Below are 26,987 nucleotides of genomic sequence, written 5' to 3'. Positions count from 1 at the left end.
GCCATTTCTAGACGGGGGAAACGAGAGTTGCGCTACTTTTTAATCCGTTGCATCTGCCTAAATGCACCTTCTCAAGGAAAAATACTTTACAAAAGTCGGCAAATCAGACTCTCATCTTTACTTTGGTCTGATTATTTTTGTATCTATTGCGGCGGATTAGCAGCCATACGGGCTTGAAAGTACAGAGACAAGAAAGGGGTTACCCCGAATACGCAAGATGAGAAGAGGGATCTCCTCGGCTCCGGACAAAGTGATTTTAGCGGGGGTTGGGGGCTCTCCTCTGGACAATAATATCATTTTAACAACTCTCTCGGATCGTTTAAACCCTGGTCAATCCAACGCTACGTTTATCCAAATAATAACCACCTCACCGCCTTGCAACGTTACACAGACATCAAATGTGTGTTTATCCGAACCTCAGATAAACAACATTTACACAACTCCACAACAAGCTGCAGCAAACGGAGCAGGACAACGACCCGCTCTGGGAAGACCGCCGGTAACCATCTATACAGCTCGTTTGAACATATTTGGCTTGCTACAACTAGCCACAAACACGTCAAAATGTTAGCTTGCTATGCTAGCCGAGCTTGTTGTTCGAGAAGCTAACGTTAGCTGCTTAGCCAGGGCATTCCCACGACTCAACCTAGCGAGGTGGCTAACTAACTACCGCTAGCTAAGTTGCCCAAGTGGGCTGGTTAAGTATTTTGTTGACTGTAGGAAAGCAAAAGCCGAGTTTAAGTTAGTTTTGCGTTTACAGAAACGTAGACCTGTCACCTAATAGCGTGCTATGCTAACTTCATGGTGCTTTTGAGTCCGCTTCACCCTTGCAGCCAGATGGAAATATTGGTAAGAGATGAGTAACGTTAGCGGTGGCCTAGTGGCTGCTGTTGTCTTAATTTGGGGGTTGGGGGGATTGTTGGGCTGCCTGGCTCTTAGTTAGCTATTTTTTTAGCTTTCTTACGAGACCCAAATGGCTAAACTTGCAAAGACATGGGCTAATACGTGGCTAAAGCTTGACTTCAGTTTTGAAACTACTCGATAGATATTTCTCCCAGTCGTCTCTGAACATGCAAGCCAACTTGGATGAAGCTTGAAAATGTGTTAGCTTTCAAGGCTAACAGCAGTATTGATTATCAGAGGACAACATTACTCGTTGTCGGCCTTGATCTTAATTTTGCACAAGTGTTTCATGCCCCTCTTTTTGTAAATAAAGTGTAACGTTATGATGCCTTTCATGCCAAGTAAAGTGAAACTCGAGTTTGTTGCTTTAGTGCTGACTGCACGTTTCCTGTATTCTCAACCTGCACAAACCACACAAAATAGTTTCAACAGCATTCAGGGTGTTGGTTTGTTCCTGGCTGTTCATCTTTCATGAACTAAACCAGCCTGTGTATCTCAGGCTGTAGCCATGACCAGGCAGGGGGTGGGGGGAAGCTGCTTGCTGATATAAAATGGCTGACATTTTGACTGTCAACAGAGGGCATATTATTCTTACTCAGACTTGAGCAAGATTAAGGAAGAGAAAGTATTGTAGATGAGGTTTTCCCTCCTTAATATACTACATTTCCTGAAGGTAAATTGACTTATCCCCTAAGAAGGGTTTAGAGGGAAATGCAGTAGACCAGCACTCTGTGTGTGTGTGTGTGTGTGTGTATATATATTGCTCAAAGACACTAAAACAGGATGGATCCTCACCAACACAGACCTACAAGAGTTCCCTGGTTGAGGAGGGTATTCACTCAACCACCATGCTGTGTAACCACGATGGTTTGCAGGAACCCAAATTCGGGTTGTGGTAGAAAACATTTTGCTGAAAACGGTCTAAACTGGCTTAATTGCTGTGTCACAGTGGTGCTGATCACTGATGATCAATTCAAATGCCTGCTGTTCCTGAAACCATAGGTAATGAACAGGCTTCACCTTTGCCAGGCCACACTAGCACTGCAACAGAACAAATGGATTGTGACAGCTTAGATATTGACAACATGTAGCTTTGAAGTGACAATGAATGTGGCCATCGGTGCTTTGAGTGCAGGTTTAGATCCAAATGCTCCATAAGCTCCCAATCGGATGCTCATAGGGGGAATTATTACTCAGCTTTGATAAATGGCTGAATAGGGTGCAGAAAATTATTTGATTTTTTTGGTTTTTGTTTTCCATTTTTAGACAACCGGTTGGGATCTCTTTAAAGTTTCTGTGTTAGTAATGGGCTATCTGGTGTCTACAAGTATATTTGTAGTGGTTTTCTTTGCCATTATTGTGCAGCAATGTGATCAAACCCATAGGTGTGGCTCAGAAAAGAAGAAACCACAACTACTAATTTTTGCCATGTGTCATTCGAGTGTCACAGTTTCTCTGTGATACATTGGAATTTTAATGAAAAATATCTGGAACTATTTTATGATGGTGTCTTTGACTAGTACACCTTAGATTTAATGACCAAAAGGAAGCAAACACTTGAACTTGCATTGCAAGTGCGCTGTATTGATTTATAAACTCTTTGATTAAAGTAAAATACTTTGCTCTAGGATGCTTGAGATGACTGACACTAGAGACACATAATATGAAAGTTGTGCGTTTAGCATTCTGCATCATTTCTTGCGAGGTGGCCTCACAGATGAGAGGCCTGCCAAGGGACCAAAAATGCCCGTCTGCTGCTAACAGTATGTTCTATCCCCCTAGGCAAAAAGGCGGTTGGCGCTCGATGATTCAGACCACCAGTACCAGTCGGAACCAGCCAGGACTCCAAGAGGCAGAGGAGGGACAGTGGCAGCCAATGGAGCGAGGCTAAAGACGCCCAGAAGTAAGAATCAGTTCTAAGGATGTAATGCAATGTAACCTAGTGTTGCATTAAAACCCCACTAGGATGCCCTCTCAGATGGCCCTTCATGTTCTGTCTCCTGGACAGTCTGCTAAACTAGAATATGATTGGACCTGAAAACAGAAACAAAATCTGTGCATCAGTTGTTGTGTACATGATATGTGGCATTTGCAGCAGTGTATTATAGAGTTCATTACAGCCACAGAATGTGTTTGAGGGTGCAACAGGTGACATGCTGTAACCCTGTGATGAGAGGAACTGATGCTAACCAACACAGAGCTATTGATACTGAAATACAAGCCCAGCTGGTAAACATCTAACGTGGTGCTTTGCGTAAAATGTTTCCAGCTGGTGATTATCAAAGTTAACTTCAACTCATTGTTTGCCGTGTAGAGTAGCTTGCGATCCCCTTTTCATGTAAATCACACATTCCCAACTGATTATGACTGATTGAGTCATTTGCCTCCAACATTTCCTGACTGGAAAATCCCCCCAATCACTTTCAGTTTTCCCAGCATGATTCATCCTTCAGCCGTTAAACCTGTTTGGTACAAAATCACCACACCAGTTTCCCTAAACGTCCACAAAGTTGAATCTACATCTTTGTGACACAGTTGAGACACAGACTGAATACAAGAAGCTTCATCCAGGTTGGATATCTTGCAGCGTGGTCATGTTGATTCAATTGTGCAGTTTTACCTGTTGTTCACTTTTTTCTGACACCTGCGGCTGTTCGACTGTTGGTTTTTTAACTCACAGTGAGTATAGCAGCCCTGTGAACAGGTTTGCTTTTTCACATTATGGATAGACTTGGACTTGCTGCTGTCCAGTAAAACTGTTATTTGGACGTTTTGTGTTTGACCTTCCTTGGAGTTTTACGCTGAAATTCATTGTCCCCTTTTCCTCCACTACAGCACCCAAATCTCCACCAGAGAAGACTCGGTACGACACTTCCTTGGGACTGTTGACAAAGAAGTTTGTGGACCTCCTCGCTCAGTCCTCTGATGGCGTTTTGGACCTTAACCTCGCTGCTGAAACCTTACAGGTAATTTCAGGTCCAGGTGTTAGCCCCGGGGGAGAATGTGCGACGTGTGTTGATCTAAGGCCATCACCCAGTTTGTGCACTAAATGAGGAGGCGGATATGCTGCTAGTCGATGCAGTAGAGGGCGGGGGATTCAAAGAGCTGGTTCAGGACATTGAGTACGTTATCCCTTTGGGAGCTACTGTGAGTAAAAAAAGTCAAGCTAGCCAGGGCAGACAAGTGAGCTCTGGCCACAGACTGCTGGACAGCTCTCGCTAACAACAGCCACATCACAGCTAGCGGTCACTTCATCAGTCCAGTGTGCTCCTCACTCAGAGCCTCTCCCTCCAGCCAGCACATAAACTTGGCGGAGAAGTTGACTGGTGCGGTGGAGTCAAGGGCCCTGAATGGCTGTGTGTTGACCTGCGTCCACGATAACAGTAAAAACATTGCAGAGTTTTTTCTTGAACGTGAACCCATTAGTTGTTGGGTGTTGGGCAACAGCATTCCAAGCATCGAAAAGGTTTTGGATAGCGTTGCTCTGGTTGGTAATTTCCAGTTAAATCAACCTCTGAGTTGGTAACTGATGAGACCTGTGTCCTCTGTATTCAGGTCCAGAAAAGGCGGCTGTATGACATCACCAATGTACTAGAAGGCATTCACCTCATCAAGAAGAAATCAAAGAACAACATTCAGTGGATGTAAGTGTTATTCTTTCTCAGTCTTACTAGAATTGACACTGCTTGTGTAATTCATCCCATCATGGCTCCTCCATGTTTGTGCCTTGTCCATCTTGTCTCTTGTGTTTCGTACCATATCCGTCCTCTCCCTCCATAGCTCTCATGGTTGTAATCATGGCCAGGTCTATTTGTGTCCAGCGCAGTTTCTTTCTCTTCCTCTCTTGCACAACTTTGTACTTTTTATTTCTACAAGCTGGATCCCCAGACACAGTCGGAAAATAATCACAGATTGATCAAATCGCTCTATAAATAATGAAACGTTAGATTAGTTTAACTCACAAAAACATGAACTGAGCAGTTGTATTTGTGACAAGTGATCAAACTGTTTTGCAGTCGAAGCTTTTTAAAGTCTCAGAAAATCCGAGTGGGTTTATCTTTGGCTGGCGTGGCAAAAGTGTTATGAATGCTTTGGCCATATCAACAGATTGTGTTCCTTAGCCTGGAGAGCAGAGGAAGGCAGGTGGCTGCATGCAAGCTGCTGTTACATCAAAGCATGAGGATACCAGACCTAGCATGAGGATACCAGACCTTGCTTCTTTCTAGTTTGTACATTTTAATTCTACCCTCGTTTGTTCAGTAATCACTAAGAGCACAGACAGTTCAGGAATAGGTCTGGAGCTCCTGTGCGTGAACCTTGAACATTTTCTCTCTTGTGTTGGAGGATTTTGATAAAATACATTCAACCCATAACAGATGCTTAACTTGGAAATATCCGTATGAATTATTGTGCTAATCTTGTATAAAATGACCGTTATAAAGCATTTGATAGTCATGCATTTATATTGCTCTTATGGTAAGATGGTCCGCTTGTGCCTTGCAAGTATATTTTTAGGTTACAAAGGAAACCAAGGAACATTTTTGCCTGTTGAAAATAGAGTTTTCAAGCACAATCCCACAATTTCTGGATCACATTATCCTCTGCAATGTCTGCTCACATAAATCTGTGGTATACCAACTCCACCAAACATGGCAGTTCAAAAGAAAACTGATCACTTTCTTTTGCAACCAAATATTTGAAACACGAGGAAGAGACTCCGACACAGGGACGAACGAAGAGCTGGAGCCACTGGTAGATCTGTTTCAGTTCACTCTGTTCACTCCTCTCTCACTCACAGGGGCTGCAGCCTGTTGGAGGTCGAGGGGGCACTGAGCCAGAGACAGAGACTGACAGCGGAAGTTTCTGCACTGGGAGAAGAAGAGCAGAGGCTCGAACAACTCATCCAGAGATGCAGCCTGGATGTGAGACACATGAGCGAGTTGCCAAGCAACCAGAAATATCCTTTTGTTGTTAGCTGACATGTCATTCAAAAGTTTCAAAGATTTCTAGCTATCGTGAAATTGATGGTGCTCAGTGATTCCTGGCTCAGAGTGAGGCAGTGGTGATACTTTAACAGTGACCTACTGAGATGACCTTTATTAAAAATAGCAAAATCAGGCTAAATCTGTGATGCAGACAACACAAAAAGCAGTTTTTCTTTACAGTACGATCCCTAAAATGCTAAGTGACTCACATATCTTACAATACCAGCAGGTGGAGATTTATGTTACTGCAGTCACATGTGCAGTTTGGAGGTTTGTCAACACGTAGTGAGCATTGTCAGACTTGTGTGTTTTCAGTGTTAACATGTACTGACGGTGTAGTGTTTTTTCTTTAACCCTTTTGTCTCCACGTATGCCTATGTCACATACCAAGACATCAAACAGCTGGGAAACCTCAGAGACCAGACCGTAATTGTCGTCAAAGCGCCCACAGACACCAAACTAGAAGTACCAGACCCTGATGAGGTACGTGCACAAGCTGGATCTGTCGTTACTTACTCTCCTCATCAAATGTCTGCTTCTTGCTCGCGTGGCGTTCGAAGTGTAGCTTGTATTTGGGGAAATTCACTTCTGACCATGCACAGACTTATTAGTATGAATAATTAAGATATGGGTTGGGGACAATCTGGATTAATAATCCTCATCTGAAAGCAGCCAAAATTTATTGCATCAATTGGCTGACCGGTTTATTGGGTACATCATTACATGGACACTACAGAGTCCACCACCTTTGGTATGTATATTGTGTTGGTGGCACATTTACAAGTTCAGGGCACGTGGAAAGGAGACTCGTAGTTGTTTTTTTTTAATTTGAGCTTTTCCTCTCTCCAGAGTTTGTCCATCCATCTGACCAGCACTAAGGGTCCTATAGAAGTCCTGCTGTGCCAAGATGAAGAGAACGACCCCAGGAGTCCCGTGAAAAATGGCACCATGGACATCAATGGGAACTCGCCTTTCCTTAAAGTCCTTCAAGGTTTGTGTCAGATGGACATTGGTGTGCAGCAGTGTTTTTTTTTTTTTAACACAAAGAGTCTTTATTGACTTTCTCTTTGAAGGTGAAGAAACAAATTAGTCATGGCTCACATTTATATGTAACTGGGTCCTTTTACTCATACAACACAAACATGCCTGTAGTTCGCATGTTGACATTAAGCTTAAAGTACAGGTGTGACTGATGGGAATTTGGGACTGTTCTCCAGGCTGGGAAGGTTAGTATAAGTGAACCACAGTCTTCCCAATTTGCATTTGTTTGAAATCACATTGATCTCCAGAACAACAAGCACCATAACGCTGGTCAGCGTAGGTCCACTTTTGGCATATAAAGCCTTGTCTGGTTACCATGGCCATGTAGATATAATAACTTTTCAACTCTGGTTTCTTTCACAGATCCCAGCTGCACGGCCGCTTCTCCCAGCTCCTCCTTGGCTCCATCTGCCTCTTCCTCAGCCGTCTCCGTCACTACTCTCTCCCCCATATCGTCCCCTTACACCAGTCTTCTCCAGCAGACAGAAGACCAGATCCCCTCAGCCCTGGGGCCTTTTTTAAACCTTGGGCCTCCTCTTCTGGACCAAGATGACTACCTTTTAGGTTTGGGAGATGACCAGGGAATTAGCGATTTGTTTGACGCCTGTGACTTTGATAAAATGCCCTCTCTTGGCCTGGATGATCTCCTGTGCAGCTAGCATTAGGTAAAAGAAATTCAGATGATTGCATGGGAGAGAGATGGAGAATCAGTGTGTGGGTTTTGATGCCTGTGACTGACTGTTTAGTTAGTGGAAGTCAATTCTAAATAGATGGAAATGAAACATTGAGGGCAGTCCCAATGGGACTAAATGCCATGTACTTTCATGGTGTGAGAGATAAATGGTCTTGCATGATTTCACACAAAGACATGACTGGTCAGTGTGAAGACGTATCCATTACTCTTTGTCTCAGGCTATGTAAGGCCTCCAGTGTAGCTGGGCGCTCGGGGACACCTGAAAGCCTTTGCCGTCTGTTTGTTTCAGTGTAAAGGGGGGGGGGGGGATACCCTTCTCTCTGTGTGACACAAGCTTCACGTCACTGTACAGAGAGACCAACAAAGACCGAACAGCTCAGAGGAAAACATGCTCACACCGCTTGCCATTAACACACATGGGTGATTGGGTTGGGTTTAGAATAAAATTCAAGTGTAAATGCACCCGAGGTGCACAGATATGATCACCCAAAGCCATCAGTAGAATACTCAAGAGTCGGGGGCAGGAAATGTTTTTTGCTATTGAAATCTTGAAGGATCCTGTGAATATGAGGATCTGGTGGCCCGGTAGATCCGTGTTTTGGCAAGGAAAGGACAAAGTGATCTGTTTACTCCCAGTGATGCATTTTCTTGTCAGGTGTCCAAATTCATTCAGGTAACCCATCCTTTGACATGTCCTTGAGTTTAAGATGTGTTAATGCCAAGTGCTGTGGGGGCTGAGGGGATTCTCAAAGATCGCATTCTATTACACCAATGATCTGTGATTCAAGACTCATACTGCTGACTGTTAACTAGGCATTTTGTGTGTTCAAGTGTAGAAGATTTTAGAAATTAAATGAAGATAAAAAGATAACAAGGCCATTTGGTGTACAGCATTCACAGTTATCTCACGGTTAGGACAGGCAGGCTGTGCTTGCTCAGACACTTGTGAGGTTACCAGTTGTGCTATTTGGGCTTATAATCATTAGTATGAGTATTTTTGTACATTTAAGCTCTATTTAGATGAGTTAAGAGCTGCATGGAAGTCCATATACTGTTTTGGAGTGCTCTTGAAAGGAAACTGGAATGGCAATGAAAATAATGGGACTGTGTACTCTAAATGCTCCGTAAGAGGACGAAGTGTAGCCTCCACAAGTGGATGAAATATTTACAAAATGCCGTATGGCACAGAATTTATTTCTCTTGTTCTGTTTCCTCCATTTTTAAAATGGATTTAATTGGTTGAATGAGAGAACTTTGCTACCGGTTCACTGCTGTTCAGTCTACTGATTAATTGGACACCTTCATAGTTTGTGCACTCAGTAGAAATTTACAGGTCAGTGAGTAAAAAACTGTCAACATGTCAACCCATATTGTGATGTTTAACCTTACACGACCTGTGTGCTAACAGCACAAAAGCCATCATACCGGGGCAATGTGGGCTTAAGCAAAAACCACCAGATGTACCTATAGAAATCCAGCCCGTTAGCACACCTTATGTTCAGACTTGAAGATCAACAGATATTGTAATTTATACTCCTGTTGATACTTTGTGAATGCAGGATGCAGACCTCTACTGACTTGCTTTTTGCCTGTCCCCTGCATCTTCATCAGCAGAAGCTGCCATAACCAAACTTCCCCTAATGCCTCCTCACTTAGACTGTGTGCTGTGAAATTATTCTGTGGTCTGAGAGCTAATCAGAGAAATTTGACTTTGAGCCACTTACCGTCACACTGCCTACTCGGCGTGTGCTGAAAGCAGTGTAGGAGACAGGACAGGCGTGTATTAGTCTTTTTAGGTTTAATAAGTGTTGAATTTTAATGGATTTTAATGCTGTAGAATAACTAATGATATCACAGTCACCCAAACAACAAGGGGCCAGATAGCCACTAATTTAGGCTTCAGCATGTAATGAAGGGCTTTACTTCCTGCAGGATATTAAAAAAAGTGAGAAAAAGGACAAAAAAGATAAATAGACCCGCTTCGTTATTGGAGCAATTTCAGTGCAACCATGCCATGTTTCGTACTAAATTTGGCTGTACTGTCCTGGGTTGTTTCGGGCCTCTGAGTCTGCAGCGGTCAATCAACAAATGCCAGCTAGAGGAGCTAGAGGAGCTGTGGGAATGTGACTTTTTTTCTTCTTCCTTTCTCTTGGAACACCATTGCTGTTCTTATAGATGACATCTATGATAAAAACAAAACACAAACACTTTGTGTGTGAAGCCCTGGCTTCTAAACCAGAGGAACCTGCGGCCGTGGGTAATATCGCTGCTGGTAGTGTTAACTCTTCCCCTGACCTGATTGATGTGCGCTTGAGTAACTGTGTGTGCAGCATGTGTGAGTTATGTCAAAGATCAAGCTTGCTAAAGAGTAAGCCTGCCATGTGTAAATTGATGTACAGTTTTCTAAATTTTCAGTGCACAAGGTACTGTAGGCTACCTCCCACTTAATGTTGGACAATAGTAATAAGACATAGAGGTAAATGCCATAGTGTGTTTGAGTCTTTAAAATTCCCTTTTGTCCAAAAAAATGACCCTTATATTATTGCGATGTGATGTTGGATATTACATCACTCTTTTCTTTTTTCGGTGAGTGTGAGACTCCCCGTCTCCGCCTCCTTATGATGAGTATGCCTTTGCTCTTAAACCAGTCTCTTGCATCTTGAATTTGAATGATGGGGTGCACATTCAACGGACACAACAGCTGACAAATTGCAATATCTTGGTTTTGTTTTTCGTGTTCTCCATAAATTATCTTTTTTGTGAAATGCAGAACATTCGACCCAAAAACAAGTACACATTTAGTACTGCGTGCATCCTGTCGTTCGTTCATTCACAGTTAGCCTGTCTGCCCTTTTCTGGTGATTAGGAGACATTACTATGTCCGTATACATCACTGAACCAGGATCAGTGACTCGTGTCCTCCGCTGAAGTGTGAGGGGGTGGGGGCATCGCTTCTGTGACACTGTGTGTCCGTTTTATTTTTGGAATATTGTGAGGGAGTCTGTCCCACTTTTCTATTAACTTTCTCTTTTTTTCACTTTGATGGAGAGTATTGAGGCCGGTTGAAACAGCATTTTGACTTTGCACAAGCAAAACCCACTTGTTAATGTAAACTTCACCCATTCAAAAATACAGTTTCGTAGGCAATATAATTTAGCTTGATTAGCGCTGCTATCATAAGTGAACAGAATTTGACTTACATACACAGAAGTGCCCCGATTCATAGATCACAAATTACCTATAGTCATATTTATATCGGTGTATTTTATATGCGTTTATGGAAAAGTCAAGTTCAACGTTTTTCCCCATTTGGAAAGATTGCATGTTTCCACGGGTTTCTAATGGAGTGTGAAAGATTTTAATGCACCGCTAAAGCTAGTTTCATTGCCAGTCAGTCAGAAAATGTATCGTGGGTCACTCAAAATTACAACACCTACATTTCCAATGTGTGATTCTGATGTGTGATTAGACCTTACAGACAGTTATCATTAGGCTAAATGTGGTGTTAACTATAGGCAAGATTGAAAGAGCACTGTTTTTCCTGCTATTTTCCTATGGTTATTCTTAAGCTGTTACCAAATACAATATGCTGATCAGTAAATATTCTGTAAAGGTTATGTGAAAAGTTAACTATTTGATAGGAAAGAATTGACTGTAAAACTATAATATTGCTGCCTGTTTCCACTAATTACAGAAAAAAAGAACTGTAATATCACATTACTTTTGTTTTTGCAATTTGAACGCATGGGTGAAAGTATTGGTGTGCTGTTGAATGTTAAAGGTAAACTAATGTGATGACTTGATGTGTGTTCAGTTATATACGTTTCTTTAACATCTATTAAATGAGGAATTTGAGTTGTATTTTTTTTGGGGGGGGGGGGTTAATGGGTTTGTTTTTGTACTGGGTGTTTGTAATTGAAAATTTGAATAAAGGCAATATGAATATGGAAGTTTTTTGTGTGTGATGATAGTGAAAGTCTGGAAGAGAACACACTGGTTGCCTGTTCTGTTGAAGGATAAGAGCAGCGACTTCAAAGGCACAAATTCAACCAAAAAACAAGCCTATATTTTGAATTAACCAATTATGGCTGATCTTAATTGCATGCCTCATATTATTTGGGTTTTAAAAAAAAAATGCATTATACACCCGGTCCCTAAATACGTAAAATACACGTGCCTCGTTTGTCCCTCTTTGACTACCGTAACGACGCTCAAACATGGCGGCCTGAGAGTTGTGACAACTGTTTTGATGGTTTAAAGAATCATTTTTTCCATTTCTAAAACGTTTTTCACTCGGAATTCGTATTTATCTGAACTAATAACCACATTGCGATTCAGGTAAGGGACTTAAACAGTATCTGAAGGTGTCCGCCTGTCCAAAATAATGGGCACGTGGGTAAGTTAGTAGCTAGCTAATGAGGCTAGCCAAGCTAATAGCTGTCTTTTCCATGCTACCTAACAAAATGCAACTACAGGTTTCGAGGTATCTGTCAGATTAAACATTTTCACAGGGGCATCTCGTTTGTATCAGTCAAAGTTAATGTTTAACATCTGGCGTGCGTATGCGGTTGCGTTATCCTCAAAGATAAAAATATTACACAGGCTAAGAAGGTTCCTGTAACAGTTAACTTTAACGTAAGTATAGTCAGTGCGTATTAAAGAAACACTTAAGCTACGCAGTTATGCAGGTGTTACCTATCATTGTGAAGCTGTTTATGTACGTTATTGTCAATCGCAACAGCTAAATCAAGGGACGAATTGGGATAAGTATACTGAGAGACAGATGTGCTAAAAGCTTCTTTAGGTGATCTCAACGACAAAAAATCTCTGTTGGTTATCTCGGTTGGTTACTTTCTCTGTATATGGGACGGCCTGATTAACTCAGGTGTCTCAGTAGACACAGGTGCTCCAATCAGCATGGCGATGTCATGTTCACCGATCATGCAGGTAATGTATTCTCTACAGGATGTCCTTCCTTAAAAAATTATTCTTACGACCGTAAACAGATGTTATTAAATATCTAAATGGAAACATTTATCCAAACACTGTATCACGTACTGCAGTCAAAAGTGTACTTTGGACATTTTATTCATACAATTAATTTGTGTAGCTTTTTTTTAATTAAGTTTCTAGGTACTCTGCAGGTACTCACTTTGGCTAATACCTCACTACCACTAAAACTCACTCCTGTACCGAGCAGCGTCCTCCTGTCTGCCCCACATGCGCACACTGGAAGAGGCAGTACTGCTGTACTGCTCTGTTTATTGAATGGACTATGTAAAAACATGTTGACTGAATGAGAAACCAAAAACTGACTTTTTGTGGTTCCTGCACTTTACAGTCACTCTGCATTTATAGACAAGGTTATGCTGCCACTTGGAGATTCCAGTGCACTACAGAGCAGTTAAAGTGACCTGTAATACTGCTATACCAGCTGCTATAGCAAAACAAAATTTGATGGGTATCGGCTGTGTGTCATTGGATATGGCTCATACATGATTGGCAGTTAGTATGGGAAGCAAAAAAAATGTGATCTGGGAAAGAAAGTCTTGAGATTAATGCTGTGCTGACCAAGACTTTGCCTGATTTTCAGACCATCATGCCGTCTGCCTGTGACTCTCTGATTGAAGACATTGAGGACATGGTGTCTGCTAGTGACCCCACACCTCATGAGAGACAGTCTGCGAGAAAGAGTATCATACCGAGGTCCAGGAAGAAAAAAGAGCCGAGCGACGAGGAGCTCCAAGCTGACAGGTATGTCAGATCTTTGATGCAGTGACACAGAAGTTGAGGATGTGAGTTTATTGTGATATTGCTTTTGTATACAACATGTGTTAGGCTGATGATGGGGAAGTTAATTCTAAATGCCTAGCAAGTCCACTTAGTAGACTTAGTATTTTTGCTACCAGTCTGTCTTCATTTGAAGCTTTTCAGTGAATCAAATGTATTGTGATACATATTCATGATACATTGACTATAATATTTGAATATTTCTTTAGTAATACTAAATAAAATGTGAAACAATCTTAAATAGATTGAATCGTGATTGTTATGCAGATTTAGTCAAAGAGACATGAAAGTAAACAGTGCAGAACATTGCATTTTTCTAAGTGTGCCATGTGCAGCTTGTTGTGCATAAAGCGTATTTAATTAAGAAAAGAAAAGCAGTAACTTCACTTTGATTTTACACCAGCTCACTTAATCCAGACCCAAAAAAGATCTGACATACTGTTTCCTTTCAGTACTGGTCTGTTTTGTGTTCACACCAACATTACAAATGAACCAAGTTATGTAAATATAAAGCCACATGGACCGACAGGTGCCTCATTCATTGGTCAGTTCTGGTGACTGTCATCTTGTATCATCAAGGCTACATGCATCTGCTGAGGGAAAACCAGCCACAAGTCAAACAGCACTTTACTGCTCCTTGTTTATATTTAACTTCTTTGGTGACACAAATATCTCATGAAGAAACGATTGATTGTCAGCGTTGTTAGTTGAGTTTGCCTCTGGACTGCATATAGAACAGGACAAAAACAGGTCATTTACTGGGGATTTTCTATGTTTCACTCACTTTTTATTGGAGAACTGCTAAATTACACTGTATAGGACATAAGCTTAATGCACCCCTCTCTTATTTTCACTTTTTCATATATGAAGGAAAATCTGTCCTACTTGAAATCTGTCACACTAAAATTAGGCAGTAAACAGAAGTTAAAGTTAAAAAAAAAAAGAAAGTTTAAGATATAGATTTGATCGTTCTATCATTTCCACACCTTAAATTTCAATGTTATTGTTGTGTTTAGTTTGATCCCTGGCACCCAAAAAATCTGGATGAAGACGTGGGGCTGCAGTCATAACAACTCAGATGGAGAGTACATGGCCGGACAGCTAGCTGCCAGCGGATACAAGATCACTGGTAAGAGATTGTTTAGTTGTGACTGGATGTCAATGCATAACACGATACAAAGAACAATACTAATAAAATGAGACTACTAATAGACTCTAAGAGAATATTATTAAGATAGAAGGATGGAGGGGTTTTAGACTGATTGAAGAAAAGTAAATGAACATAAAAGTAAAAGAACAGGTGAAATGGTAAAATTGTGTAATTATTATATCTTAGTTAACCACGGAACTGATTCCATTGTCATCATTGTTATTATTATTATTATTCTTAAACACAAGGGGGCACTCTTGCTTTGTAGGTTAGCTGTACCTTGTGTATTCATCCAGTGGAAGACTTTGTTGAGACCTGAATTTAGCTTCCCAGGCTGTGTACTGGCCTCATCAAACTCAACCAAGCCGATGTATTTGGTCAGAGAAGGTTCATGGGAGGGTTTGCACATCATGTTTGAAGTCTGTGAGAGTTTGGATGTCATGTTTGAAGTCTGCCAATCCTTAGGAACCAGGTAGAATTTGTCCTTGCTTGAGCAGAAAGTCTGCAGGTGAGACTCAATTTAGGCTGAAGTCCACTGAGGACCAGCATTACATGTAAATGAAGCTGGTTAATGCGTCAAATTGACCTGCCTCTTCACCAGCTTATTTTTTTAACTGAACACTTTGAATAGAATATGGCTTAAATAGGTGCTTGTATTTTTTTGGTCAAAATAGTAGGTAAAGTTAGGAAATCTGCGATATCACTGGTCAAAATCTGAGCCAATGGCAATGGCCAATTTACATTTTGGTCTTTCTGCTTTTAGATTTAGGATGCAGCATGCGAATGTATTTGCTGAAAAATCCACTCGGGAACTCTTTGTTTTATCCGCTCTGTAAAACCCAGTTCTTTTGCTTTGACTGATGATGAAATGAAAGCTGATTGCACAGTGTAATGGCTATAGAATAATGACACCATCTGCATTTAGATGGGTTCCCTATAAGCCTCACTTTCACAATAAAATTTAGGCTGACTAGCAATCCAGTCCAGTGCCAAGGTTTCTACCTGCTTTCATGTCTCAATTACAGATTAAATGAAATAAATCACGTATTTTCTCCTAATGTTTTCTTCTACTCCCCCTTCCACCCCGACTCCAACCCCTGCTGAAGTCACTTGTTTGTGTGAAGCGATACTCAAACTGTGTCATTACTCCTTATAAACTTATGACAATTTCATTTTACCTCCTCAGCGAACATGCTTCTTTCTTCTCTCGTGTTTCTAAAGTGGTGCTGATTGCTTCTTCATGGAAATTTGGAAACAAATGTGCCGTTTCCTTTGTTGTTGGTAGTTGCTGGGCTCTCAAGAAAACAGAGAGCGATCCTTTTGTCTGATAGTGGCGCCAACAATAACACCACTTGGAAATGCTATAGGGGTGGTTGAAAAGTTGTTCGTTTCCACTTTAAATAAAGAACAAAGTCTTTCAGTAAGGCAGCGAGCGTTGTTGAGCTGCTTTTTCACATGCTGGGACATGAAAACATGATAAGTTTATGATGGCAGAATATTTTCAAGAACCTTCCTTTTTTTTGCTATCGGTGGATGTTTTAAAGCCTCAATATAAAACATTGATTATCACATTATTGAAACTAGTGTAAGCATTTTTTGTGAGTGTGTGTGTGCGTGCGTGCGTGGGATTACGTGTGATTTGTTATATAGTGGATACACATAAATGAGTGTTTCTTTCTGCTGTGACGCTTTGTGAGTGTGTGTGTGTGTAGGAGAGAGAGAGAGGGAGAGGGAAAGTTAATATTAACCCCTCAGGCGTTTCTCTCTCCATGGGGTCTCCACAGCCTTAGAGAGACATTAATCACACACTTCAAAAATGCAGATGTACTCATTCACTCACTCACACACGCACACAAAAGACATAATTTACTCATGAACGCAGGCCAACAGTCTCCCTTCCTCACTGGTAGCATAAACCCTTGATCTCTTTATCTTTTCCACCTCTCTTTGTTTTTAACAGTTTTCTGGGTCCCTTGAGCTTGTCTCAGTTACAGCCTGTCTCTCTCTCTCTCACACACTGTCTCTCCATTTTGTTGTCTCTCACCCCCCCTCGACACAGTGCCGTTTCCCATGTTAAAGCATTCACTAAGGCTTGATATTTAGTGTGCTAATTATCTTACCACAGACCTGCTTCCACTCTGTAATTTAGTGGAATGGTGGCAATTGTCTTTCAGGAAGTGAGTGTGATGAAAACCTATTTGTAGTAAGAGAGTTTGCTTTTACCACTTTGAGCTCTGTATGAGAAAAATGTGTCTCTCTCAGAGTCTGATGACAGCACATCGTTTCTCTGGTTGTCTCAAGGTCCTCAGCAGATACAGACTAATTTCAGGATGGTGTATGTAATACACTTCAAGTTAACAAGGTTAAACTGAATGTTATGGATATTGAATTTGTTTAAACTCTGGATTCGGTTGTTTTTTGTCTTCTCGTGTCCTTAAAGTAGAACCATGTTGTGACCACACAGGGATCCTGGTTCCAGACAGTATTCAGCAAATATTACAGTTGTTTAATTTTGTTAGATTTCAGCGCTGTAGAAGAATTACTCACAGTAGTTTTATGAATATCTGTCTTCACCAACATCTTACAATACAGACAATTATGCAGTATTAAATTAGCAATGAATTCTTTCTGTTTAATTTTTTTTTCTGTTTAATATTTTCTATTCTGTTTGGGCTTGTTGACAGCTGTTATTATTACAAGCAATTGCAAGAGGCTGTGATGGTGTTGTATGATTTGCTGGGCATTGGGACCTTGTAGGGGTGTGTGTAGGTTTACTTCCCTCTATGACTGACACTGTTCTGATGAGGTGCTGCAGTCTCTTAACCATCAATATGTGTCTATCTGTGTGTGTTTGTGTCTTGATTGTGTTCAGATTGTGAGAAGAGCACAGTTAGAACATCACATCCACTGCTGACGTAGGTTAAGGTGATGGTTAGGTGTGCATGTTTTTGTGTCTGTGTGTGTCACAGCTAACAGAGTAAAAGAGCAGTCCTGTGTTATTTACCACTTCAGTTAATGTGGTTGTTTACCCTTCTGTTCACTGATGAAGCTTCAGAATACTCTCCCTTGTTGACTCTTTTTTTCTCTGACTCCCCTCTCAACAAAGTAATTTAAAGGTCAGTATCTCTCTGCTAAACTAAAGGATTACTTTGGTTTCTGTCTTTTCATTTGTTTGTTTCCCTGTCTCCTCGTCAGTCTCATTCCTCCTGCATTACTTCTTTTGTTTTTCTTTCGACTCCCCACTTACCCACACACACGCATACACACACACACACACACACCCTTTCAATGGGTGTGGGAGTATTTATCACTGTGGGATTGTCGGATTGTTGGAAGGAGAAATTGCCTGTCATGGCCAGAATCAGGGGAGGTTACAGTCAGGACAGGCTGTGATTGTTTTGAATGGCATAGTATGGAATGCAATGGAGCCCTGAATGGCATGAAATTGTCGGGAGTGCATTGGAAAGAGTGGAATAGTCTGGAATAACAAGGACTGAATTGGTCTCCTCAAGGTCGTAGTGTTTGGCCAGATTGAATATGAGGACTTGGAGTAGGTTGAACATTATCATTTGTACGTCCTTCTTCAGAACAACTGTTGAAAATGGTGACATCATGTGAATGTCAGACCTCCGCGTAGTGTCTGTCGTTCTCATCCGCAGTGTCGATCTGCAGAGTTTAATGAAAGAGTGTGGACAAAGACGGCTTCCACTGCTCCGAAAACATGACATCACCTTCTCTCCCACCCTCTTATCTTTCCTGCCGGTTTTCTCTCTTTCACACCCCCTGCACTCCCCTGTCTCTCTTTCATCCCCCTCTCTAACACTTTCTTTCTTTCTTAAACTATGACATCACCTGGTGTGAGACGTAGTAGCAGTTCTTGTCTTGGCCTCTAGGTGGCAGCCTTGGCTCATGGAACGAGGTTTGTGATGAAAGAAGAAATACTCTGCAATATCAGGATGAGGTCATCCCTCTGAAAAACATACTCCGTATTCTCATTCATAGTTTTAAAAGTGTTAACTTTCAGTCCTTCAAGGCTACACATGATGTGATCATTAATAGTAATAAAATGAAGCCAACTGTTTGTTAACACTGTTATTCACCTCAATATCAACATCAATATAATGTGTTATTGTACAACATCATGTAGACTTTGACATAACAAGCCTAAGGTTTAATATAAAATGCTTGTAAAAATGGTGGTGTTTGGTTGAGGGAGACTGCACCTCATTCTTCAGCTGGAGAGCAACTTGGTGCTCGCACTCACACACACACACACACACACACACACACACACGAGAAAGAGTATTTTTTTCATATTAAATGTTTCAAATGTTTAAGCTCATGGTGCTGGCAAGTTGAGGTGATAAATAATCAGCCTGTTAATTTATTCAGTTATAAAATATACAATATTTCGTCACTGTGAACAGTCTAAAGAGAAAACGTCTCCCCTTTCTCCTTTGGGCTTGTGTCTTGGTCTGTTTTTCTTCACAACTACTGAAACATGCTGTGGCAACCTGTGTCACTTCACCTCTCTGCTTTCATTGTCTCCACATTTGTTATGCTGCCTTTATTTGTTCAGCCTGGCTCCCTGTGAGTTGTTGTTCTCCTGTACTACCAAAGAGGGCACTGTTGACCCATGATGATGCTGCACTCATACAAATGAACCACATTTGAGCAGCAGAGCAATGTGCCGAATAGTGACTTCATAGAAAGGCGTGTATGCTCACACATGGGCACGCGCAGACTGACACACACACACACACACACACACATACACACACACCCACACACACACCCTTCATGGGAAGTCACACCAGGATATTTTGATTGTTTTTGGCTGCTCTCCTCCCCTCCCAATCTCCTCTCTGCCAGCCAGCCGCACACACAGCACTTCAGTTATGATTTTACATACCGGTTAGGCAAAATTACTCCCTGGTACACAATGTCAGCCAAATCAGCCATTCTCAGTTCCTGGTTTGGACACAGACGGTTGGAGGATATGAGTTTCAGAGAGAGGGTGTGAGCTGTTCTGATAAAATGATACGAGGACTTTATTGATCAGTAGGTAGTACAGGTGTTACTGTGGATTGAAAAGGCTAGAGGTGTAACATAAAATTTGATTTTACTGTGCCGTTTGAACTGCTTTGAAATTATTATAGGTGATTAAAAAATTAAATGATAATAATGGTCATATATATATATATATATATATATATATATACACACACACACTAATAATCATCTTTGAAAGAAGCTATATGCATTAGCAGGTCTCATAATGTGCTTTTATTGCTAAATGCATTTTATTTCTATTAGAAATGAAGCACTGAATGCTGCAGGCATGTTGCGCAGCAGGAAGAAAAATATCCAGTGTATTTGTAAATTTAATATAGATGTATTGGCATCGACTGTAAAGTGTTACGTACCCTATGGTATGTGTCATTTGTAGGCAATGGATTTCATTTTTTTTGCGTTTCTTCACATTTCCCAGAATACTTCTTATTATTTAGAAATTTAAGATGCAACATAGTCACACTGTTCTGATTCAGCTCATACTGCATTTGTGTTACGGGCGCTTCTGCTGCTCTGTGTGATTGTATTACATCACTGTAGAGTATTCTCACTCCGAGCGTGTGTGTGTACCTCGCATACATGCCGTCTCATTCATAAAACGGAGTGTGTGAGGATCTTCTCATTGGCTGACTGCGTGCTACGCAACATTACACGCCGCAATGTTATAGCCAATGAAAACTTACAATGTTTTCTCTGACTCCACCTCTCCCATATACACACGTTAGCACACACAGCCAGCTCACACACACATTTCTTCGTCTCACACACAGTTGCAGATGTGGTGGGAATTGATATTTTACAGGGGAAATGTTTGAGAGACAGTTCAGTTTTTGACAGCTGTCATTCTGCAAGATTAGACGTATCACCGAGTGCGTATGCGTGTGAGAAAGACTATATGCTCACTCTGTCTTTCTGCTGTCTCGCAACAGCGTGCGTCAGACAGTCCTACTTTGCTGATTGAGAGAGGGAAAGGGGTGAAAAGAGTGAAGGGGAAAGCAATATAAGGAAAGACGAGGAAAGCGTCAGCAGGAATGGGAGGAGGGTGCTGGGATGAAGGGTACAGCCGACAGAGAGAGATGCACATGAAGCCAAAATCAGCCAAAGCGATGGTTGGAAAAAGGGAGGCGAACAGGGAGGGCAGTATGCTGCCAGGGAACACGAACTAGACTCTGGCAAATCTGCAGAAGCTGGAAATGGAGAGATGGATAAATGGAGGAATTACAGAGTGTAGAAAGACATGGCGACAGGAGAGATGTAAGGAGAGAGAAAGTCACTGCATTGAAAAAGGAGGTTAAGTGAAGCAATGGACATGGATATCAATCAAATGATATTTACTGTGTGGAACTAAAGTAGAAATAAAACAGAAGTATATTCTACTTTCTAGAAATAAAGACATTTTCATCTCTGCATCTGAATGTATTGATTACATTAAATATGATACTCAAGTTGAGTGCAGACATCTGACGGGTAGACAGGCTGTTAATATGCATATTTGAATTTTCAATTATTTGTATGGCGACACAGGTGTTAAATAAATTTGGATATTGAAGTTGTCATTTAGCAAAACAGGTGTTCTTTGCATGGGGATTTTGAAATCACACAAAACTACTTGGTGGCATTTCTTTTTTACTATCTGACTTAAACTTCATCAGAATCGGTCTGTAGTTGTTTTCCTGAGCACACACATCAATGTGCAAGACGAATCATTTTTGTATTTATGTCTGTGTGGCTTTAACAGAGCAGTAATGTTAAAATGGTAATGGGATAGCCCTCTCCCATCTCTGTAAAGCAACACGCACACACAGTTTCCGTGGCTTTGAAATTGTCTTAAGTCCTACAAATAGACCCATGAGTCCAGGCAGTCAAGTGTAACCATTTAGAGGCCAGGAGATTAGAGTGATCCCAAGCCGTGTGCCTACGTGTGTGCATGGTGTGCTGCTGTGTATGTGTGTGTGTGTGTGTTGTGGTGATCCTACAAGGTGACCCACGTGTCGGCAGCACCCAGTAACCATTTAGGCCATGGGAGTAGGGACCCCAACCATTCCTGCCTTAAGATTCCCTTGAGGGAGCTATGGTTAGAGGAGAAGAAGGAAAACGGGATAGCTTGAGGAAAGGAGGGATCACTTCTCAATCTAATCCATTGATTACTCTGAGGATATGAATTTTGACAGCATCGCAAACTGACATGATGAGAACAAACATTTCAGCAAGCAATTGTCGTGGGACTCGAAAACCACAAAATCAGTCAAATCAGTTTATTGATGTCATCCTTTTTGGGATTTAGACTCATAGCTTCATTACTAATTGAGTCATTGGTAAATAACTAAATAGTTAAAACAACAACACATCAATTACCCACTAATGATTGCCAGGAACTGCAGGAGGGAAACAAGGATTATTCTTCCCTGGCACTCTTCTCCAAGGATAAAAAGATCTCCGTTATTGCTAGCAGCTCATCCCATATGTGAGGTTTAGAGACAAGGAAAGAGAATTTCGGTCGACTGAAAGAGAGACCCTTGCTTGTTCCTCTGAGAAATAACAAAAAACAGAACAAATTGATTCCCCAAAGGGTGGTGATATCTCACCCTTGTTTCTCAACCCAGAAAGAAGCAGGAAAGGTAGGAGAGGAAGAATAATGGAAGCAAGAATCACTGTTCCAGGTTTGCCTCTGTCCATTCATTTGTTCACTCGCACTTCCATTTCTCTGATGAAGAAAACTAGAGATAAATGAAGGGAGAAGCTGAATAGAAGCTGCTTCCCTCTAGAGGAAGGGAGCGTATTCCCTATTCCCAGCAGAAGCCAGCAAGCCAGTCAACCCCCTGTTATCCCAGGAACACTGGCCTCATTCCACAGGGATTGGGAATACCCTGAAGGGATATAATGGGAATATCATGGAGGGGATGTGAGTAATGGGATTGGGCAAGAGCCAAGGGAACGGCTTGGGGGTGGAGGGGATTGAGGAAGATAGGGGCTAGGAAACAAGGAGGATGTCTGGAAAGGGGTTAGGCCAGGTTTTGCTCACATCCAAAGTCTTGAGCCTTAAATCAAAGCAGGGCGATGATGCTTTCTGGGGGGGGCTAATAGCAAAATACGCTAATGGCCTCCAGGTTGACAGTTCAAATCTCAGACCAAAACATCTGCACGGTGCAGGAGATTGAAGGAGTCATGCTTTCCCTTCCCTTCAACAAGTTGCATCAGGTGCCATTTAACAAGGCATTTAACCCCCAGCGTCTCAACTTGAGCTGCTCAGTGGGCAACACCACATGCCTGTGGATATGTTGGGCAGCTCCCAGTTGAGTGTATGTAACCCACCCTCCGTTCCCCCTGTCTTGCCAGCTCATGTCTGTTAATAGGAATGCAAATTGTGTTTTCTTGCAAGTTTTTTCTTTGGCAACTGTGATGCCTAAAAGATACTTTTTGTTAATAAAATTGGATGTGGCCCATGAGAATATTCATATGTAATAGGTATAGAGAAGTTGAATGTTTTACAAAAATAGTTTTACTAACAACAATGAATTACTCCTACCAAAAATTCAAATCTGTGTAGCTAAAGCTTGATAAAGCTTATTCTTGTGTGCTGTAGAGCTCCGCTCTTGAATGAGCCACATCTGAAATGTTCCGTCATTATGATCAACATTGGCAGAAACGTGTCCCCAGCATATTTCCGTGTTTTTAAAGCCCCTACACACCTCCACAGGCGTTTTCACTCGTGTTCCTTGATTAGACCTCCTCGCAGGACTTTTGAGGCCACATACAAAACAGGCTTAGCTCTACCCAACTTCAGCCTGACTCGAGGTCTAATCAGCTGGAGTAATTGTGTTGGGCCTGTGAAGATTTGCATCTTCAGTAGGAACAATTGGGCTTTGGACCAGATTACAAAGACAGACTGGGGAAGTCAGAGACTATTAAAGACAGACTAAGGCGTGGTTGGTTTTGGTCTTTTCATTGGATTTTTTTTTGACAATGAGACAAAAAATTAACATGCATGTTACATTATGGTGGAGCCTCAGTTCACTGTCAGATAACATTTGCCTTCTTCAACCGACAGCTATGAGTTTGTATTAAGAGTTACCCTGACAAATATAAGACAGAGCTAACAATGTGTTAATTAGGGTTAGTACAGAACAAATTGACAATAATTTGACAATACAAACTATCCTCATTTGAAAATGTCAATGTTTTTATACAGTTACTTAATTTGTTCAGTGAGTGATGTCGGAGACTCGCTTAACCGTCCTTTCCTGGGGGACAAACAGTGCAATATTGTATCAGACTCCTTGACAGTAAAGCTAAAGAGACCAAAGCAAGAGGATCTATGTTCTTTGACATTTGACAACTCATTGTCACTTTCTCTGTTTTTGAATAATTAGCTTGTCTGTTATTGTACAAGCTGAAAGAGACTTTTTAGTCTTTCTCACTTCCAATTTGTCCTCTCCTCTTTGTTTTCCCTGTCATCTGGACCCAAGGAGGAAAACAAATGTAATTTCTCTCATGAAGAGGAAATGAAAGCTTGAAAGACATTAGTAATTAAAGTGGCATGCTAGACTGTTGGTGTGGGTAGAGAAAGTGTGTGGGTGACATATGAATAAAAAGCAAAGAAATCGAGAGTTAGGCATTCAAGGGCATGTAGTAAATGACTTCTCAAGGCCCCCTTTGAGGTTTTCTCTCTCCCTCGCTTCCCTTTGGCCCTTTTGGTGCTGTTTTGGATGATAACCCCCGCTTTCTGTCTGAGTGTCCAATGTTCAGCCATCAGTGCCATTATTCGCTGACCACTCGCTGAAATGGAAAGCAGGGGTGACCTGTATCCGGTGTGGATCTCCACATGAGGCTACCTGCTGAAATGAAAGCACTGGCTGCCTGTCATTGAAGTGAGAAGTGTGAGTTGTGAGTGTTTGTGTGCTGTATGACTTTATGAGGTTTGTTAGGACCAGTCAGAATGTCACACAAAGGAATAAGGGGATGCTTCAGTAGGTTAAGGAATTCAGAGGTCCTCACAAGTATTTTAACATGAGGGAGTGTGTGTGGAAGTGTGCCTGGGTATGTGTGCACTTCTGTCCTTTGTGATAAATTAATTCTACATGTGTCTCTGTCTGATCTCTCCTTCATACATATAAATGAATCAGCTATGTGCTAGATTTCCATGTGAGAGCACAGATATTAGATAAAGTGGATTTAAAAGCCGCAGATGATTTGAGCAGTGGGTTTAATTTGAATCATCATCGGACAAAGTAACCTTGATCACCAAGCAGAAAAGATGACTTGACTGGAAGCATCGGCAGGACCTTGCTTGACCAAGAGAGAAATTGTGAATGAGTTTAAGTGCGTTTGTGTGTGTGTGTGTGTGTGTGTGTGTGTGTGTGTGTGTGTGTGTGTGTGTGTCTGTGTCTGTGTGTCTGTGTCTGTGTGTGTGGTCATCCACAGGTTATAGGCCTAATAGCTTGTCTGCTGTCCACTCTGCAAGGCAGGGTGTAGACAAGTTATAATTGAGCTTGAAGGAGTGTGTGCGTGCCCGCGCATGTGTGCACAGAAACTTTTATCCACTTTCCATCGAGGCCACCACTTGTAATTCACTCATATGTTCTCGCTGTGCTTCCTTTCTTTGAGGCTCTCGCTCTCATTCGGCCGTGCTCTTCTCTCTTGTCCTGTAGTTATATTAGCAGTATAGATCTATACAGGGGAAAGTTAACAGAGTAAATACAGGTAATGTTTAGCCAGGAATGAGATCGATAGCTATGTATTGATTACACATTATGTGTGGCCACAAGTCATTTCCTTGCTGTCTGTGTGTGTCTGCTTGTGATGGAAAAATCAATGCTTTTGGAAGAGCTTGGTCCCTAAAATGTATCGGGATGTATTTTTGATACAGTATTCAGACCAAGTCAGGAATGGCACCAGGCTGGGTGGATTTCAGCCCGAGCTAAGGTCAACTGAAAGGAAAAGTGGGTATTTATATTGTTATTTATTCTGTGCTTCTGTTTCTGTGTCTCTCATTTGCATTCCACACTCTGTGGCTGGATCAAACACACGAGCACACAGATACACGCACGTACAGAAGTGTGTGAAGTTTATTGATAATCCGAGGCTTTCCGCATGGCAGACAGATGGCTCTTCTAATCTTCCAGACAGACACTGCCTTTTGATATCTGATCTGATCTGATCTGATGATTACTGTGTGCGTGCGCGCGTGCATGGCAGGGTGGGGGGTGGGAGAGTGTGTGTATCCGTGTGTGGTTTCCAAGGATGAACTCAATAAATCTGTCCTCAGAAGTCCCCTGCTGACTCCTGTGTGTGTGTGTGTTTGTGTATGGTTCGTCAGGCTTTTGTTGTGTGTAACGTATTTTACAGTTGCGGTTTCAATGTGTCTCACTTGTGTCATCATCAGACTTTGGTTGATAGTTGATCAATGGTTGACCTGGGCTGTTATGACAGGCATATAGTTCTGTTTTATTGGTCACAGATCAGTCATGCTTCAGTATCCTGAGTTTATAAATGAAATGATGGGAATATTTATTTGAACTTTACTTGGACTGTATACGCTGGAAAGTGGAAAGGAAGGGACTGAATGACTGGCTTTGAAAATAGGTCATTTTGGTCTCGAGCTCAAGGAGTTGCACATGATTAGTGAGTTATCAGCCCCACACATATGTAACCTTTCTTTGAACTTTTAAAGCATATGAGCATTATTTAAGTCTGTTTATGTTCATTTAACTCACTCTACTCAATATTTCTGCCAAGTGTAACATTGCATACAGACAGAAACATCACGATCAGAGCTCTGATGGCTGTGAAAGCAACATCACCCTTGCTATGTTAACTCCCGCCAAGTCCCACAGCATTAAGTGCATTGATACGTTGCCGTCTGACTGCCTGTCTCAATGTATTGTAATACGCGTGCAGCATGATTGTCTCAGCTTGATTTAGCTTCTGTGACCTGATATCTGATTAAAGAGACTCAGTTGTGTGTATGAGCTGGATTAGCATATAAAAAGACAGAGACAGGACATCAGATAATTCTGATGCCATTTCTTTTCAGTGGAATTTGTAGGAGGGAGAGGGAGTGTGTGTCTACTTCTATGTGTGTCTGTGCAACCCCCAGCTCTCTAGCATTGCCCTTGGTACTTTTTCAGGCCTGTTATTTATATTTGCGCTGCAGATTTTCCTGCCTTTTGTCCATTTTTTTTTTTTCCAGAGAAAAGCAGACCCATTATTAGCACTGACTATGAACAAAGACATCAATTATTTAGCATGGAAAACACTTTAAATTGTTCTATTTTGTAATGATTTATTAATTAGGAGGCAAAGTCTCTGGGATCTGGCTTCATGTCCGCCCCACCTAGCTAATGTATTCATG

The 26,987-nt window shown here is 41.5% G+C and overlaps 2 protein-coding genes across 3 annotated transcripts in view; both read left to right on the top strand.

The window, feature by feature from the left end:
- On the top strand, positions 1-10,930 carry LOC143324002 (transcription factor E2F3-like). 2 transcript variants are annotated; one of them, XM_076736160.1, is made up of 8 exons: positions 1-499; positions 2,686-2,806; positions 3,739-3,869; positions 4,459-4,547; positions 5,702-5,860; positions 6,257-6,371; positions 6,738-6,879; positions 7,293-10,930. In XM_076736160.1, exons 1-8 carry the CDS (start codon positions 218-220, stop codon positions 7,586-7,588), a joined length of 1,335 nt encoding a protein of 444 aa, XP_076592275.1. In that variant the 5' UTR covers positions 1-217; the 3' UTR covers positions 7,589-10,930. The 2 variants fall into 2 exon arrangements, with proteins under 2 accessions (XP_076592275.1, XP_076592276.1); XM_076736161.1 differs by lacking the exon at positions 1-499 and adding an exon at positions 755-849.
- An 887-nt stretch (positions 10,931-11,817) lies between these two features.
- The window catches only part of cdkal1 (CDK5 regulatory subunit associated protein 1-like 1), a 218,201-nt gene continuing 203,031 nt past the window's right edge, over positions 11,818-26,987 (top strand). Inside the window, exons 1-3 of the mRNA XM_076738158.1 lie at positions 11,818-11,961; positions 13,217-13,377; positions 14,430-14,542. Coding sequence (XP_076594273.1) covers positions 13,223-13,377; positions 14,430-14,542 — 268 coding nt within the window. The 5' untranslated portion in view covers positions 11,818-11,961; positions 13,217-13,222. The remainder of the gene's footprint in view (positions 11,962-13,216; positions 13,378-14,429; positions 14,543-26,987) is intronic.

Source organism: Chaetodon auriga, chromosome 8 (assembly GCF_051107435.1).
Source record: "Chaetodon auriga isolate fChaAug3 chromosome 8, fChaAug3.hap1, whole genome shotgun sequence".
Taxonomy (NCBI): domain Eukaryota; kingdom Metazoa; phylum Chordata; class Actinopteri; order Chaetodontiformes; family Chaetodontidae; genus Chaetodon; species Chaetodon auriga.
This window is presented reverse-complemented; position numbering and strand designations above follow the sequence as displayed.